At 39.8% G+C, this 19,285-nt stretch overlaps 1 protein-coding gene and 1 long non-coding RNA gene across 5 annotated transcripts; one reads left to right on the forward strand and one right to left on the reverse strand.

Moving 5' to 3' along the window:
- Window positions 1-387: 387 nt before the first annotated feature.
- On the reverse strand, window positions 388-12,859 carry LOC127530881 (zinc finger protein OZF-like). Of its 4 annotated transcripts, none has more exons than XM_051938703.1 (4): window positions 12,706-12,859; window positions 9,413-9,503; window positions 5,183-6,634; window positions 388-4,815 (listed from the first exon to the last, which is right to left on the reverse strand). In XM_051938703.1, the coding sequence occupies exons 2-4, from the start codon at window positions 9,428-9,430 to the stop codon at window positions 4,567-4,569; spliced, it is 1,719 nt and encodes a 572-aa protein (XP_051794663.1). In that variant the 5' UTR covers window positions 9,431-9,503; window positions 12,706-12,859; the 3' UTR covers window positions 388-4,566. The 4 variants fall into 4 exon arrangements, with proteins under 4 accessions (XP_051794663.1, XP_051794661.1, XP_051794664.1 ...); XM_051938701.1 differs by having other exon boundaries at window positions 9,413-9,514; XM_051938704.1 differs by having other exon boundaries at window positions 388-4,812; window positions 9,413-9,514; window positions 12,706-12,858.
- Window positions 12,860-15,591: 2,732 nt separating this feature from the next.
- LOC127530916 (uncharacterized) lies at window positions 15,592-19,078 on the forward strand. Its single transcript, XR_007937707.1, has 2 exons — window positions 15,592-15,886; window positions 16,760-19,078. It is a non-coding gene; the product is annotated as an uncharacterized LOC127530916 (long non-coding RNA).
- Window positions 19,079-19,285: the final 207 nt, after the last annotated feature.

Here is a 19,285-nt window from a genome sequence, read left to right on the forward strand (position 1 = left end):
AGCCAATTCAGAGTCCTCAGAAATCAAGCTTCTAGAATACACTGTTGTTTTCCGGATTTCTGCTGGGGGTTCTAATCCCAGGACTGAGAATCGTTTTAGAGTTACTGTCAAATCCCACCTAGAACCTAATGAATGACTCAGTAACCTACTTCAACTGACAACAGCTTTATGTTTACACCGTTAGGTTTCAGGCTGTCCGCTGATTCAGTTACTTTTCATTCCAGTTATACATGAGCTCCTCATTCACACTCTCTTTCACACTCTCTGAGACGCAGTTACACTAGGCAGTACCGTTCACGTTGTCTCAGTGAGATTCCACAAGACACAACAACACATAAAAACCGGTTGTCCATTTCATTCACTTTTTTAGTCACTGGCTTTCATCACTGTTTTTTGTCTTTTTATATTTTTATTTTCAAGCTTTTAGAGGTGAACTACGTCCTCAGGGCTTCTAAACCCAGTATTTTCAACCACTCGTCAGCGATCCAGGCTTATACCAAACCGTCCAGGCTATTTGCCAGCCTAAGAAACTGTTGCCTAACAGGGATTACATTACACTTAGGGTTGCAGAATAGGCCCTCTGCTCTATCCACCTTTTGGAGGGACTCCTAAACCCCCCGGGTTTTCTAACCCAGAACAGAGTATCCAGCCAGAGATTCTATCCTCTGTGGATCAGTGACTTTTTCCATTTCCATTAACCTTAGCGCTTCTTCATCATTTTCATCCTTTTTATTTCCATTAACCTTAGCACTTCTTCATCATTTTCATTTCTTCCAGAAGCACATTCAATTTTGTATACTAGAACACACAGGAGGAATTCTGACAACAGTTTTGGAATAGCCAATAGCAGACTTTGATGTCAACAGGCGTCTGCTTACCTTTTATAGGGCGCCCAAGTTGTCAAAAAGTCCTTTGTATGTCCGTTGTTTGTTCAAATGTACGTCTATTGTCAATTCTCCTTCTCCATCCGGGTCACGGCACCAAATTGTTGGAAATCAGCCTATCCTACAATTAAACAAACCAACAAAATATGTGTAAGGCTGTTTCCGCCCAGTTCTTTTGATGGAGTAGTCAGGAGACTTCTTCTTAAAATCAAAAGTATTTATTACAGCAAAATTGAATGTGCGATACAGAGCTCTGGGCCTGAATCCTCTGTCCCTAACCGACAATAAGTGTTCAGTCAGTTCGGATGGAATCAGACTGCTAACTGTTCCTGACCCAGTCTTCTTATACTCTAACAGTGTGTATAGCTATCGATCAAGGCCGGCCGCCCCTTCCGATGCTGCGTTGTTCCGCTGTCCTCTGTCACAGCAGATGTTTTGTCATTACGCTCACGTAGGAATGACTTCGCTTCTGCAAAGCAAGATTAGAAACTGCACATACAACTCGCTCATGTTCTTTACTGATTACAGTTTACGTCAAAAACTATCTGTACCTTTATTATCAAAAACTGTCTGTACTTTGATTATCAATCACTTTATGTCTTGATCATCCTTGGTTTCAATCACATGAGTAATAAGTAAAATAAAGCTGGACTTATCTTCTTTGTTTCATTACAGTCACACCATGGTAATGATGCTCTTGACCTTCCTATTCCTCAGAACCAATACAACTCTTTAATATGCACACTGAGCAATTATAAAACACACCATTTCCCACAATAGTATGAGCTTTTTTCCGTCTATTACAAAACCCAGTAGAATAACAAGCAGCAGTGCTACTTTAATCGATAATATTTTTAGCAATGACACTCAATATGGATGCACAAATGGATTGCTGATCTGTGACATATCAGACCACTTACCTGTGTTCACGATAAAAGACTGGAAATGTAGGAAAAAACAAAATTCAAGATAGCTAGCCAGAAGCATTTACAGACTGAACAAACAACTAATGAGCTGTTCAACGCCCCATTGGAACAGGACTGGAGTTCAGTGTACAATGAAGAAAATGCTGACAGTGCATATGAGAACTTTTTAGAAATATTCATTATGTCATTTAATAAATACTGTCCTATTATAAATGATAAGAAGAAGAATAGATACAAAGATTGCCCATGGTTAACCACAGGCTTAAAAAAGGCTTGCAAAAAGAAGAACAACCTGTACGCAAAGTTTATCAAATCAAGAACAAAGGGATCAGAAATTAAATCAGGGCTTAAAGTGAGAAAAAATCCTCAGCCTGAACTTCTAAGATCCAATTTATAGTGTCAATAAACGTATTTAAATGTATTTTAAAACTCACTAAAACACAATATATATGAGATTCTATTAATTCAGAGCAAATATGAGGTCATCTGGTGGAAATGATGCCGATTATGATCCCACTATTTTGTTGTTGCTCAAATGTAAAACCTTACTTGGCCAAAACTTAAGACATTTTAGAAAGTGCCAAAAGTCAGATTTTTTTTGTGTTAATGTTTCAATACCACATCACTATAATTGCAAAGATTTATTTTAGTGTAAAGGGGAAAAATCATGAAAACCAAGTACATGCATTATTAATAATTTTTATCTCTTCAGTAGATTTAACAAGAACTCAAAACAACACCAACCACAACAAAACTGCTACAAAACTATGCTGCTTTCCTTCATAAGGCACAATTTTTACTGACAACATTATCTCAAGTGTCAGTCTCAAGAGAATATAAGTGCTTGGAGAATACTGTTTGAAAAAATTTAATATTCTCTGGAACACTACAAGAGAATAAACTGTCATATGTCACTTGCTATACCAACTTTGTATTTCAGCAGGTAATAAAAGTACTAGTATTAACTCTTAAATGCAATTTTAGTTATTGCCTCACAATATAAGATACCTCTGAATAAGCTGATCATGATGCTGACTCTCAAACTCTGTAACTAGCAAAGAAGTCCGGGCCTTCCTGATCTGGTTTATCTGGGTCCTGGCAGCAATGGACTGCTCATGCTGAAGAACTTCTACTCTGGCCTTTTCCTCTGGAGTCAGAAGATCTGATTAAGAAGCCCTCTGTAGCACATAACCACACATACATGTTAGTAAGTGCTCATTTGATACACCTCAATAATCTGTGTGATTAGTTTAAATCATTTGATTTTCAATTTGAACTGACACACATTTTGTTTGTTTTTGGTAAGGGAAAAAAATGTATTCACTGTATAATTTGTTCAGTTGGCTTTCAATTTAAATGTTGTTTCTATTTTTTTATCTATATTTTGGAAAGAAAAAACGGTGAAAAGCAGGCTAAGAACATTCTTATTTAACTATCTATCCATTATTCATTTCACACAACCCATACGTTCGTTCTGTTCTGACTAATAATATTTACTTAAGATTGGAGAGTTTTTGTTTGTGGCTAGACATCATTCAGATGCATAAGGTCACAAAATCTGCTGAGAGCTATTTAACTCATTATTACAAACATCCTATATGTCCTCAAATAAAAAAGGTTCATATCACCTAAGCTACATTCCGTTTGTGCATATTTAACTAAACAGATGTTCTGAGGAGAATAATGGGACAAATCCGTATGGCTTGATCTTTGATTTTTTTTCCTTTCAAAATAAAATCCAGCAAACTAAATAAATGTTTCCTTTTTTCCTTTTGCTGTTGTAAAACACATAGAAAATGTTGAAAGATTAAGAAATCAAACAAAATCAACACCTTCTGTTTTTGTTACTTTTTAAAATTCAATATCTAAGCCCGTTTGTTTTTATTTTGTGGCGAAACCATGGGGACTGTGGGACATGCACGCGCATCGCCACTGACGCACTTACGCCAATGGGGCGAGTCAACACACCGCGGCTCAGGGATAGCGGCAGCGGCTGCTCTCTTTGTTAATCAGCAGAGACACATCCTCTCTCCTCTGTCACACAAAGTCTGAGCAAACTTTAGTATCTGCGTCTTTGAGCTAAACACAAGCTCCAACGCTATTGACCAGTGATCAGCTGCTCGATTCTTCACGGCACCACTCACAGATTGGAGCTCCGTGCGCTCTGGACAGACCAGGCAGCCACAGGGCTGGGACACGTGGAATGGGTCTACAGTCCAAGCAGAAATAAAATAAATAATATGCAATATATATCAATGTGTTTCCAGTAATTCCCTTTAAATATAATTACAAAAACCACCAACAAATATTGCACATTTGGATTTTGTTTGTCGGATACTGTTATTTCTTATCAGTGGCTCAGCAGCACTGACGATGCCGAACCAAGAGGGTGCAGCACATCGTGCACCCAGCAGTCGATGCGCACTCGCAGTTAGAAAACTGTGATTGGATAAAAGTTCCATCAGAAAGTCGCATGCCTGGACAGAAGGTGTATATTTTTTAATGTAGGATTTGGAGTTTGATTGATTAAAGCGGAGCAACTGAATGCACAATGACGCACATGCTTGGAGCCTTCGGGACGGAGATGGATGAATTTTTTTAAATGGTACATTTCCATGCGCCGGAAAACTTTAAGCCCTGCATTTAACTGAGTAACCACTTTGAATGGTTTCATTAATTTACCAGTCACGTCTGTCAACGACAGCTTTCCTCTTAATGGATTTTGCAACGAAGCAATGAAGACACTAAACAAGAAATTAGACCTGAATTCTGTGAAGCTGGATCTCAAGGACTTTAAGTTTGTGGAGGACTTCAAGAACTTTTACTGAACCCTGCATGGACAAATCTTCTTGGCAGGGGTTCAGTCTGTGTCCAGTGTGCATACGCTGGTGTCGTCGTAGGGTTCCTTGTTGGTTGGACGTTGGTCCAGACTGGTCAAAGCAGCACTGTTCACCATTGGAAGAGTGCTGACAAGTCTGAGGGTGTTGTCCATCTGTTCTGTTCTGCTTGGAAAACAAACACACAAACACAGAGAACGTCAGTGTTTCCTGCAGCATTGAAGAACTGATGCCTTGCCTGAGATAGAGAGCACCCCAAAGGACATCTGAAGACACTTTTACCTGTTGGAATTTAACATTCAGTTGTCTGATTACATCAGAATTCCTATTCTAACCTACATCCCCAGATTAACCTGGACCAGATTTCTGTGTCAAAACGAATACAGGTTAGACTGAACGATAGCTGATAATGTGTTAACAGAATTCAACTGACCACAGTTGTTCAAGACAGTTTTGAAACAATTTTGCAGCAATATCCAAAATTATCCAATACACAATTGTGTGTACACTGTGACTGAGACCAGTCTTTACATACCTCACTATGACACTGATTGAATGCTTTCTTTCTGGTGTGGATCTGCTGGTGTCGTTTCAGGGAACCCAAAGTTGTAAAAGTCTTCTTACACTCATCACATCTGTATGGTCTCTCCCCAGTGTGGACACGTTGGTGAATTTTGAGTTTTGCATTGTAGCTGTAGCGTTTCCCACACTGGTGACAAATGTATGGTTTAACCCCAGTGTGGGTCACTTCATGAGCTTTTAACTGTGAGTACTGTACAAATAGTTTGCCACAGTGATCACATATCCACACATCATGGCCAGTGTGGATGCGTTGGTGACATTTTAAGCTCTGTTGGTGCTTGAAAGTTTTATCACAGGAGTCACAGTGGTACCGCTTTCTACCAGAATGGGGGCATTGATGGATCAACAACTGTTCATGTTGAGTAAAGGTTTTCACACACTGATCACAGCTGAATGGTTTAACTCCACTGTGAATGAGTTGATGACTTTTTAAGTAACTCTTCAGAGTAAAAGCCTTTCCACACTGATCACAGCTGAATGGTTTAACTCCACTGTGAATGAGTTGATGACTTTTTAACTGACTCTTCAGAGTAAAAGCCTTTCCACATTGATCACAGCTGAATGGTTTAACTCCACTGTGCATGAGTTGATGACTTTTTAACTGACTCTTCAGAGTAAAAGCCTTTCCACATTGATCACAGCTGAATGGTTTAACTTCACTGTGCATGAGTTGATGACTTTTTAACTGACTCTTCAGAGTAAAAGCCTTTCCACATTGATCACAGCTGAATGGTTTAACTTCACTGTGCATGAGTTGATGACTTTTTAACTGACTCTTCAGAGTAAAAGCCTTTCCACATTGATCACAGCTGAATGGTTTAACTTCACTGTGCATGAGTTGATGACTTTTTAACTGACTCTTCAGAGTAAAAGCCTTTCCACATTGATCACAGCTGAATGGTTTAACTTCACTGTGCATTAGTTGATGTCTTTTTAACGCACGCTTGTGTGTAAAAGACTTCTCACACTGATCACAGCTGAACAATTTCACTCCACTGTGAATGAGTTGATGATTTGCCAGATGACTCTTCTGATTAAAAGCCTTTCCACACTGATCACAGCTGAATGTTTTAACTCCACTGTGAATGAGTTGATGTCTTTTTAAGCTCCACTTCTGAGTAAAAGCCTTTCCACACTGATCACAGCTGAATGGTTTACCTCCACTGTGAATGAGTTGATGTGTTGCTAGATTACACTTCAGAGTAAAAGCTTTTCCACACTGATCACAGCTGAATGGTTTGTCCACAGTGTGAATACGTTTGTGAATTCTTAGCTTTGTTGCTGTGATAAAAGTCTTGCCACATTGCTCACAACTCAGTGATTCATCTCTTTTTGCCGTTGTTGCTGAACCATCCTTATCCTCCTCAGAGGTCCCACATCTCACTCCATTGCTGTGTTTACATTTCTGTAGCAAAAGACAAAGATAAAAACAGAGGCAGTGATGGAAGAGCAGTCATGAATACATTTATCCTAAAAGTCTCAATTCCATGTAGTTGGACATGAGGCTGAAACAAGATCAAGAATCTGCAGACATGCTGGCTTCTTTGTCACTAGAAACCTAGAAATGTGTCAACAGCACACTCACAATGTCAACAAAACTATTTACAGAGGCCGATAGTTTTCACCTTCAACAACATCAATGTCCAGATTTAGGTCTTAATGGCAGCAGGGTCAATTCAGACCACCAACACTTTCTAGTTTCTCCTAGGGGACCAGATGTTGATACCAGTCCAGAAAAGATCTGTAATTCTGCCACTGAAATTTGGATTTGACCCCAACGACCCGGGCAATTTGTTGTGCAGCAGTTACACAAGCGTTCACCATCAAACAGCAAAAGCAACAAAACAGTTAAAGGAATAGCAACGATTAAAGGAAATGTTTTAAAAATTGAAAAAACAGTAAAACAATTACAAGCAAAATAAAAGCCATTTAAAGAAAAATCAAACAAAACATAAGATAGACAGGGACATCAGCAACAATCTTGGTCATTTAATCAGACGTAGAAAAAGTTTTCAATAAACGGCCACCGATGTAATCAGGTCGAGGACTTTTCTTTGGTCTGCACTGTTTGAGACACCAGATTACATTGCCCACATCAAGAAAGGGATTCTGTGGAGAGGCTGACATGAGACAGTTTTTAGTCTCAGCATGTTTAGCCCTAAAATCATGGGAGTCAAACCTGACATAAAAACTGTTTAGACTTTGAGCCAGCTCTAAATCAGAATTATAACCGCTGAGCTGAACTCTCTCATTGACACATTAATTAGTCCCAGTGATCAGATTCATGCCATCCCAGACTGAACTGAGGTTGTTCATTTTGAGCTGACACTCAAGTTTGTCTTTGTATTGTCTTTTGTGGGTCCTGATCTCCTACTTTATTTCCTTCTGGCGGTTATACAGATTTAGTGCATTCCCTTCTCTGAAGACTGTTTTCTTTCTGTACAGTAGGTCTTTAAGCTTCTTAGAAAGCCATGGCTTAGTGTTTGGATATATTTTCACAGTTTTTTCAGGAATAACACTGGTTTCACAGTCTGAACCAGCTGCTCACAACATCAGTCGGTTCATCAATATCAGCTGAGGACTCCTTAAACACGTCCCAGTCAGTAACCTCCAGACATCCCTGCAGAGTGTGACAAACTTTCACTCTGATGTTCTGCACTTTGCCTTGCTTCAGTACAGTGGTAGACAGGGATAAGGAGGATGCAGTTGTGGTCAGAGGAACCCAGAGAAGAAGCACCTTTCACATTGTTGTAACAGATCAAAGATTTTGTTTCATCTAGTGGGGCATGTGATGTACTGATGGAAGTCTCTCAGTGTGTGTTTTAGTGTGCAGTGGTCTCTGGATGACCTGATGGATAAGCCCACAGGCATTTATTTCACTGGCCTTTGGATGATATCGACAAGTTTCACAAATATCTGAGGAAATTTCTGAGGCAGATATGGAGGGCACAGTGAAGCAGAAAGCAGTTCTAAGTCAGTAGTGAACAGTTTCTCCAGGACAGTGTCAGATTTACACCAGCGCTGTCCTTGTCCATTTGGAAGACCCACTTAAGCCCAAGCTTTCATTTGCTGGCTGATGTTGCTTCAATAATTCCACATGTTCTATCCTCTTGATGCCATCTATTTTGTGAAGTGCACCAGTCCCTCCTGCAGCAAAACACTCCCCCAACATGGTGCTGCCACCCCCATGCTTCACAGTTGGGATGGTGTACTCAGGCCATCCTCAGCCAGCATCTTCACAAGGTCCTTTGTTTTTGTTCTGGGGTTGATGAGCACATTTCCCTCCAAAACAATTCTAACCTTAACCAATCTCCATCTTGAGCAGTAGGATGGCTTGACATTCCCATATTGTTGATCTGTGCATGTAATTGTTTGGACAGATAAACGTCAAACCACAGCAATCTGGAAATTGCACCCAAGGATGAACCACACCAGTGGAGGCCCACAAATGTCTTCCTGATGTCTTGGCTGATTTCTTTAGATTTTCTAATGTCGTCACACAAGGAAGCAGTGTGTTTGAGGTGTGCCTGAAAATACATTTTAATCTATCAAAAGATTTCAAATCCAGGACATCATCATCTTGAAGGAATAGCAATCTTAGTGGATGCAAACTTCTGATTGTGAAGAAAGTAATAAAAATTCTCTGAAAAAAATCTCTCTTTCGTTATTCTGGCATTTAAAGATAATTTTGGTCATCTTAACTGACATAAAACAGGAGAAGCATTGCCAGATTTAATGTCAGATCATGTAAATTAAAAAAGGGTTATGTGTCGTTTATACAGTGTAAGTAAACTTCTGGGTTCAACTGTCTGAATTTCTTGAGAAGGAAAAGGCTGGTAAACTCACAATGCTCAAAAGTATTGTTCTCTACCAAAGAAAATGCTGCTCTTTACCTTCCTGAACAACTTGCTTGAAAAACAAGACTTTTCTTCTGTCACTTATCTTCATCACCATGTAAGACATTTTCAGAAAGTATGATCAGCAGCTAGTTCAGCCTCAAACAAAGAACAAGCAGCTTCCAAGCAGTCCACCATTATATCCTCAGTACAGCTGCTTCTGCAGAGCTACATCTCTCCAGCCAACGTCACCTGGCTTTGGTCGGCCCATCTAACCAACTGGAGCAACTTTAGACATTTTAAAGAACAAATGAATGATCATAATGTTACAGTGGTATGTTTCTCACTTTTTGTGAAGAATCCATGTTTCCTCCGTTGTTGAGCTCAGACTAAATAGCTGCCAACATTCCTCTGCTCCTCCGTCAGACTCTCCTCCTCCTGCCAATCACCTGTCACATCAAACACATCTTCATTAGGATACCACTCTATACACAAGTGTCAGAGTGTCCCATATGTTCATCAGCCAACACAGAGGACACATTTCAACTCAATAGTTCACTTTTAGCTCTTTTCAATTTCACCTAAAACTGATACAAATGAACTTAAACTGTTAAAAATAAGGAACATAGACAGAAAACAGACATGGAAAAAGAGAATAAAGAGAACATAAAGATGCTACTGCAGGTGATTCAAGACAGGACTGCTGGTAGAAAACTGTTCATGCTGTAAGTTAGTGAATGTATTTTACTGCTCAGTGTTCTGTTTAAAGGCAGCTCTCACTCTCTGTTCTTTGCACTCTCCCATAGTGTCAAGTGTCCTCCCACTTTCAATGACAGGTGATTCTCATTGATGATTTTTCTCAGAGTTTCTGCAGTTTCCCCACTTGAAAAAGGATGTTTCATCTACCCAGGGTTTGAGCAGGACTCCACTCATCAATCAGACAGTTGCTTTCTTTCTTTTCCCTCTTTTATTTTGCAGTGGTCGCAAATTCATGAGATACAGAGGTGGAAACTTCCATAAGTCCATACGTTTAGTTGATAGATTAAGGTGAAAAACCTTTAAACAGAACACAAAAGGACAATGTTCGCATTACTGCATTCAGCAAATAGTAACAACCATTCCTCATGGACATTTTCACCACATTGGCAAATGCTACTCCACTCAGTTTATGTTTGTCAACCTCAACACCACATAAACTGAAGCGACAAATCATGACATGAGCAATATTCAACCCAATACTATACCACACATGAATTTATCTGCATTTTAAAGAGTTGATTTTGAATCACAGTTTAACAAATTACTCTGAGCATTTTTACCAATTTTTTTTTACAGGGTTTATACACCAATCTTGAAGTTAAATTTACTACCATTTAATACCTTTTTTTACTACCTTCAGATTTTTTTTACAACCATCAAGACACCGAGTTCCAAGTATTAATCAGAAACTTTTTTGATATGCACGCAGATTTTGACATACAACACTTACATCATACTTACCACTCTCCAAGGAGACCTAGTTATTTAGCTACAGGGTATTAGTTACAGTCACTGGTGCAATATGAGGTGGGGTGCTTTGCTTCAGAGGCGCTTGAGTGATGGAATGGTATTGGATTTAAACTTACAACCTTCTCAAGATTGACTCCCAACCATTAGGCAACAGCTACTAATACTATAAAAGAAGAGATTTAGACAAAATATTGCACATTTATTTCCTGTCCCCATGGAAGGCTCCACTAGCCCATTAAGAACATGTTTAACAACCACACAAACCAGTAAAAACAAATTGAGACAAGGATTGAACAACCAACTAGGTTTAAATGACCAACAAATCTGCACGCAAATTTTCACAAAACACTTAATCAAAAGAGAGCAGGGTGACAAAATAAAAAAAATCTTGTGCCAAGTGCCTTAACCTTTCATAAAATAGAGAGAGAGACAGAGACAGAGACAGAGAGAGAAAATAAAAATCTTACGGCAAGTGCGTCAGCTGCACAGCCGTGTCCTCGTTAGTTTTGTCCATTTGCACCAATTCCTCCTTCTCTTTGTATCTTCTCCTCAGAGAATTTCATTTTGTGATTTGTTCAGCCATTGCAATTTTGTCCAATCACCGCAACTTTCCCGCAATTTTGGCCCGCCTCCCGTGAGTTCCACCAATCATAGCAGCTCCCAGCGCAAACGTAATGCACGTATGTCACCGAATTCACTTCCTGTTTATGGTTTGAAGATGCAGACGTGCGATACTAATGTCTCTCATTTACCAATAAAAATTACTGCTGAAGACCGTGATAAACAATTAATTCACTGATGTTCTTCACCAAAGCGGAGCTAAACTGTTTTACAACCGTGCAATATTGTGGTGGAATACAAAAAAAGAAAAAAAACAATCGATTTCACTTTTTAAAAAAATAAATAAATCACGAAACATATTAGAACGGCTGAAATGAGCGGACAACAGACCAGACAAATCACCATGATGGAAACTGTTGCATCCAGATCCATTAGAGCCCTGAAAGAATGAGGTAAATTAGATTAATTACTCCACCAAAGAGTGGAGAGAAATGTCCATGTCGTCCGGAGGGTCGACCACCACCTGAGCGGGACCCTACCACGGGCAACACGCTTTGTGGTTGGACAACTGGGGCAGACGGGGCGTCTCGGTCTCGCCGCTGAGAGCCACGGCGGAGTTATGTGACGATCAGCGTGTGTGAATCATTTCCTTGTTACCCACATCACTCAAAACGGACTCGGGGATTTGAATGTAGTTTTCAGGGTCGCTCAGAAATGACACAAGGACCAAATGATTAGACTTCGGCAGTGATACGGCTTAAAGTTTGGATCCACGTATAGGTTGTGGGAGAGCAATCTGCGGACAGATGAGCGCCAATCCGAGATCCCGCAGGCCGCGGTCGCTCTCAGAATACTGAGTTGAAGTGGCATCATCCAGGGAGAGCATGTCAAGTTAGCATTGCAGCAGCTAAGTCAGCTATGTGCTCAGTGCGCACGCGGAGGATTTCAGCTCTCTAACGACCAATGAATGCATTGCTATGACGTCGACGTGAGCGACTGACGAACGTTCCGGTATAAAATTTTGCAAGCAAGATATGTTCTATTTTATTGATGTTTATTTTTTGATCAAAATGAAACAGCTCATTGTCTAAAAGAAGAAAATAATGCCTCGTTTTAAAAAATAATACCTTTTGCCTAAATTTAAAACGTTTTAAGGCCATTAAATTTGTGTTTTTGATTTATCACTTTTTAAAACCTCGCAGACACCCTGTTTTAATCATTTTATACTTTGTACTTCATGGTTTTAAAATTATTTAAAGTGCATAAAGTGCTTTTAAAGTGCAATCCTTTCCAGATCCAATAAATAAATAAAGGGCATCGTAAAAACCCACCATTACAAACAGGATGAATTCACTGGTCTTAGCTGGAACCCTCTAATTAGCACCAATTAGCCTGCAATCTTATTTTCAACTGAACAATTACAAAACACACGGAAATTATTGGTAAACAGACAAAGTTCGCTCGTGCCTGACATCGATCTCCGTGGCTAATGCTAATGCTAACACATACTGCAGTGGCACACATCGGCAGCTTAAACAGTCTTTTAGAGTCTCCAGAATTCTGCTCTTACCGGCTGCAACCCGCATATTGGAGATGAAGGCAATCCTGCACAGTTTGTAGCAGATCTTGATGCTTTCCCAGCAGAAACTCGCGGCCACTTTGTTTGAACGCGGTCTTTCATTCTCAGTTCCTCCTCAGTGCTGCGTGTGTCCCCTTTTTTGCCGCCGGTGGCAAACCTGCAGCCGCAGATTGTTTCCGCCCCAGCTGAGTGTAGGAGCTGTGCGTAAATGCTTCTCCTTTGAGTTGACTCCCTGATTGAAAGCTTCTTTGAATGCTTCAAACAGTCATTCTCTAATATCAGCCCAGAAAAGCGGATCAAAGTGGGTTGTAAGTCAATCTGGAGCCGCTGATTTCCCCAAAGACATTTTCATTCCAGCTCTATCAATCTCTCCAAACACGTACTTTTAAAGTCAGTCTGAGGGATAAATGCTTTGACTTTTTAAGAAACAAAAGAAGAGGGGGACTAATTTTACTGTTCAAGGTAAGATGGGAAAAGTAAGAAGGCACTTCAGTGGTGCAAGAAGAGACTCAACTTTCTCATGACCACAGGACTGCATAAGAAAATATCGAGGATTCTCTAAGGACTATGAGTAACATCCAGTAGGTGGCAGCAATACGCCAGTGATGCGTCTAATCTGCCTAATTCTTCTTCTTCTTCTTCTCTCTTTTTAAATGGCGGGTCGCAAACAACTTAAGGTGCATACCGCCACCTACTGCACAAGAGTGTGTATCATCATTCAGTCATTTCTATTTACCTATTTATATCTTATTTAGTAACCCTGTGTCCCTCAGGAACACAAGTAGCGCCCTCCTCCCTTTCCTTATCTCTTCCCCCTCTACTTCTGTTCCCAAAATTCCAACCAGGCTCCACTTCCTACCCGACTCCTTAACTTTCCTTTCCAACATTTCCCTTTCCACTGAAAATTTCCTACACTGCATCACCACATGTTCCACGGTTTCTTTAACTCTGCATGTTTCACATAGATCATCTCCTCGTTTCCCTAACAGATACATGATATTGTTGAGCCCAGTGTGTCCTACTCGTAAACGTGAGATGACAATTTCTTCCCTCCTGCTCCTTTCTCCGTAGATATTAACTTTCACTGATTTTTGAATTTTATGAAATCCCCTACCCTTCTTATCTTCATCCCACTTTTTCTGCCATTTTTCCAGTCCTTTCCTTTTAATTATTGTTTCCCCTTCTCCTCTGCCTAATTGAATATGCAGTGCTATTTCTCCCTTAAGTGATGCTTTGGCTAATTTGTCTGCCATCTCATTCCCTTTCACCCCCTCATGTGCTGGTACCCAACAAAACTGTACATCCACACCACCCCGATGTAGTCTAAATAGGCTATGCTGTATTTCCATTAGAAGATCTTCTCTGTCTGAATTAGTTGTCTGTATACTTTGTAAAGCTGCTGCAGAGTCAGTGCACACCACCACCCGTTCTGGTCTGACTTCCTCCACCCACTGCAAGCATATAATAATGGCCACCACCTCTGCTGTGTAAACTGATAACTGATTCGAAATTCTTTTAGATATACATATATTGAATTCTGGGATAAATATACCAACACCCACATATTCATGTTCATTTTTTGATCCATCTGTAAATATTTTAAGGTGGCTGTAATAATTTTGTCTCACATATGTATTTGCTTTTATCCCAGTTTCTGCCCTACACCATTCTCTTTTCTTTTCTAAAATGCTCATATCCACTTTTATTTCTGGGTACAACCATGGAGGAACATTACTTATTGGATTAGCTATTGCAAAATCCAAATTCTCCATGTTGAGCTGTTTCACCTTATTATTTATCTCCCATCCAAATCCTCTCCTTTTAAATGTGGAATACTCCCAGCACTGTTTTAATGTATTAGTCACGGGGTTCTCACCCCCATACCCTTTTAATTTTACCCAGTAACTTAATGCAAATATATCTCTTCTTATTTCCAGTGGTACTTCTCCTGCCTCTATTATGACTGCATTAGTTGGTGTTGTTTTAATGAGTCCTGTACAGATTCTCAAAGCCCTATATTGTAACCTGTCTATTCTTTTGAGAGTAGTTACTGCTGCCGCTCCATATATTATACAACCATAATCTATGGCTGATCTCATCAGTGCTTTATATATGTCCAGTAATGCTTGTTTGTCTGCTCCCCAATTACACCCAGCAACAGCTCGTAAAAGGTTTATTGATTTTTTACATTTTGCTTCTAAATGCTGAATATGAGTTTTCCATGTATATTTATTGTCCAGCCATAGACCGAGGTACTTAAACTCAGACACTTTCTGCAGAGGTTGCCCATACAACGTTAGATTTATATTATTAATCTCCCTTTTATTTGTTATTATCATGTAACAAGATTTACTGACTGAAAGTTTGAACCCCCACTCATATGACCACCTCTCCACCTCCTGAATCGCATTCATCACATTTTTGGTTACATGAGTCACATTTCTGCTTCTCATCCATATAGCACCATCATCTGCATAGAGGGCTGAATTAATATTCCAGTTTAGATTTGAAAAAATATCATTAATCATGATATTAAACAATAGTGGACTAATGACACTTCCCTGAGGAATACCATTTTCTACCTCAAGATCCTGAGACAGCGTTGTTCCTACTTTTACCTTAATTTTTCTGTCCGTTAAGAAATTTATTATCCAGTTATAAACTCTTCCACCAATACCCATTTGATTAAGTTTAATGAGCAGACCATCTCTCCACACTGAATCATATGCCTTCTCAATATCAAAAAAAACAATAATCATAACCTCTTTCATTTTTAAAGTCTTTTCAATCTCATTACTCACTCTAACTAAGGCATCCATCTGCATAATTCAATGAGGAAGAAGAAAGTAACTCAGTGTTTCTGCCGGAACTTCACAGTGTGACACCCGGCGGATGTAAACAAAGAAGCATGAGCAGAGTTTGCTTCACTGCTGTGTGGACTGAGCTATAAAACGGCTGTATTATAGTATGAATGAGAAATATCAGAGCGATAAAGTAACAATGTGTTCAGTTGAGTATCTGAGAGAGTTGATCAGCGACAGACTAGCTGCTGCTGCTGGAGAAATATTCTCAGAGTTTGAAAAAACCATCGTCCAGTACCAGGAGGAGATCGATCGTCAGCGCAGACTGCTGGATGTCATCTGGAAACCACACATCCCCTTACAACCCATAGGTGTGTATGTGTTTTGATGGTGAAGAATTCCACTTCTAGCATGTAGAACATCATGAAGTGTTCAGATGAACTGAGACACACTGTGAGGAAGAGAGAATGGGCTCATAATATGGAGTCTGTTAGTTGATGCTGTGTGGAGTTTTAAAAACGTGATCGTTGTGTTGATTGACCCTGGAAGCAAGAACCAAAGTTTCCTGTTCAGAGGTGCTGGAAGTGTTTATCTGGACTACTCCACACTGACAGCAACTGCATTGTGTTATCAAACAGTTTAATAATAAAACTCTGACAGAGGACTCAGTCATTCCATCATTTCAGTCCAGAGACATAATTCCATGTATAGAGATCATTCATGATCTAAAGAAAGCGCACGTACAGAGTTAGAGAGTATAGAAGTAATGTGTTCAACTGCATTCCACTATTAACATGTTGGGTTTCACTGATGAGTCAAATCAACAGTACAGTAACCAGCAGTAAAATAAGAATAACATTAAAATCCAAATGTCCTGACAGGTTTGAAGGCTGAAGAGGACAGCAGCTTTACTCAGACAGATTTTACTGGATCCCCATCAAACCTGTCTGTGTGGTGTGTAGAAAAGTACCCAGTGGTGTTTACCATTAGAACTTTGTGATCCTGTATCCACTGTGGAAACGTGTTCATAGAAATGTTCAGTCATTTGGAGATGCTTGTATCATTCCTGCTGCTGTTTCATGGCTCAAAGATTTCTATTATAAACCATCATATTCTTTTTGCATCAAACATTCAACTGTTGAGCTGATTTTGTTGGAGACAGCCAGTCCTGGACAAAGTGACAGATGTGTGTTCTCTCATCATCACAGTAGTAACCATTATCTTTTGTCTCTTTGTCCCTCCAGAGCTCCCACAGTCTTATGTCTGTGAGAATGAGAAGACTGTTGTTGACCATCAGCCCCATGACCAGGAGAGAAACTCCATGGTGGACCATGAAGACCCAGAGCCTCCACGGATTAAAGATCAGCAGGAGGAACTCTGCACCAGTCAGGACCAATCAAACCCAGAGATTTCTCAAATTAAAATGGAACAGGAAGAATTGTGCACCAGTCTGGACCAATTAGACCCAGGGTTACCACAAATTAAAGTGGAACAGGATGAACTCTGCTCCAGTCAGGAGGAAGACTTAATAGGATTGAAACAGGAGACTGATACCTTTGAGGTGACTCCTGCTGATGAGGAAAGTGACCACAGTGAACCAAACCAAACAGTGATCAGCTCCTGTTTCACATCTCTTGTGTAGCTGAGAGCCCAGATCAGGAAGGAAGCAAGGATGTAGACTCAGGATCAACTAGATGTATCGAGCAGAAACCAAGACATCAGAGTAACAACAGTCACAGTAATGATGTAGACAATGCTCCAACATCAGCGAGACAGTGTGATAATGACAAGGCAAGAAAATGTACAACATGCGAGGTGTGTGGAAAAGCTTTTAGGCGTAAATCAAATTTAATTAGACATCACAGAACTCACACAGGTGAGAAGCCGTATTCTTGTGAAACCTGTGGAAAAAGCTTCAGTCAACGGCACTCTTTGACTGACCACATGAGATGTCACACAGGTGAGAAACCATATGTTTGTCACATTTGTGGAAAAAGATTTTCTGGTTCATCAGTTCATTATAAGCACATGGCAGTTCACAAAATGGGAAAGCCATATTCTTGTGGAACCTGTGGAAAAAACTTCAGTCAACGGTCCTATTTGACTGTCCACTTAAGACGTCACACAGGTGAGAAGCCATATTCTTGTGGAACCTGTGGAAAAAGCTTCAACTGTCGTTATCGATTAAAAGCCCACATGAGAATCCACACAGCTGAGAAGTTGTGATCCTGAAACATCTGTGAAAAATAAAAAGAACTAAGCTTGAAACAACATGGAAGAATTGGTACAGATTAAAAGTAGATGTTTTAGATTTAAAGCAGCTCGAGTCTGTGCTTCAACAACAGTTGTGAGGAAGTATGTAAGCCATCCTTGATGATTAGACCAGATGGAGTCTGGACTGTGGTGGTGGAGCAGCAGGCAGAAGAACCAAACTGAATGTCTGGATGGATATGGTATTGGTACAGACTGCTACATTTCTGCTATCATGACATCCTTCATCAGCAGAGCACTGATTGGAGATAATGTGAAGCTGTTTGGAACATTTTCACATCCTGCTGAGAGAACATGGCTGTTCAGGTGTGAACATACTGCTGGAATCCACTCAGCTTGAGCTCTGCTGTCTTTCTAGTAAAAGGAGGCAACGAGATACAGAGACATTGTGACAGTAGGACACAACAGAGTGTGTCACTGCAGCAGAGGAGATCTGGACGTGAAATAAAGTTGTAATAAAACGTCTACAGCTCCATGACTGCTTCATGAAATGTTTTGAATGTTTTCAAACAGATGAACATTTACAAGTTGTTTCATAATTAATGTAACATTGAAGAGCCCCAGCAAGAATAACTCTGAGTCAGATGTCAAAGACATAACCAACATTATTATGTTTTCAAGCAACAGACATGTGGTTTTACTAGTAGTAGCTGATACACTCCTGCAAATGTCAAAACCAGAAATGTTAAAAACAGGTGAAGCTGTGCTGCAGTTTCTGCTGGTTACATAAAGGTCTTATGCTATTTATTTCTTCTGTTGCCACCACATAGGTCATCTGTGTGATTTGTTAGTAGGATCTCATTGTGTCGTCATACAGCACATCGAACCCTTGTATTGTCTGAACGTCCTGAACACTCCTCCTGTCCTCAGGGTCAGAAATGACCTGCCTCCACTGAGCCTCTAAAATAGAGCAGCTTAATGGAGTTTTTAACCAAAAATCTATTTTACATGAAGAAACAACCTGTCATGCATCACACACTTTGTGAATGCCTGTTTTTGCTTCCTCAGAGGGTAGAAAGACTGTATTTAATCAGTGAACACCATTCGTTTTTATTCCATTGTTCATGCTGTAACTGTTTTCTTTCTTTAAGTAGAGGTTTATTATCACTATTATTGCTGCTAAAGGTACTGCATAGGTGTAAACATTTCTTGTTTTGCAAGAGATAATACTTCTATAGCCTAATAAAGTACCAGAAATGTGCAGAAATGAACTTGAAATGCATTTTTGAAGGGAAACAACAGTGTACTGTATACTGTACAATGGAATATAAAACTACAAAACTCAACTACCAGATACTAGTACTCTCTCATTTTTTGGGTCATTGCTCCCACCCGAAAGATGCATAACCTACATCAATCATAAGAATAGAAAAAATAACAGATTCAAGCAAAAATATTCCAACATATTAAGCTCTAATTAACAAATGGAGGACAGACTGCAACTGTATTTGTCACACGTGCAGCACACAGTATTTGTTTTACAGTCCTTCTTGTTACTC

The sequence above is a fragment of the Acanthochromis polyacanthus genome, chromosome 18, assembly GCF_021347895.1.
Source record: "Acanthochromis polyacanthus isolate Apoly-LR-REF ecotype Palm Island chromosome 18, KAUST_Apoly_ChrSc, whole genome shotgun sequence".
Classification (NCBI taxonomy): domain Eukaryota; kingdom Metazoa; phylum Chordata; class Actinopteri; family Pomacentridae; genus Acanthochromis; species Acanthochromis polyacanthus.

What these genes read in the sequence shown, in the direction of transcription:
- LOC127530881 (XM_051938703.1), bottom strand. An exon ending in TCAATCAGTGTCATAGTGAG is followed by an intron (nt 4,816 to 5,182) that starts GTATGTAAAGAC and finishes TTGTTTTCCAAG; the next exon opens with CAGAACAGAACAGATGGACA.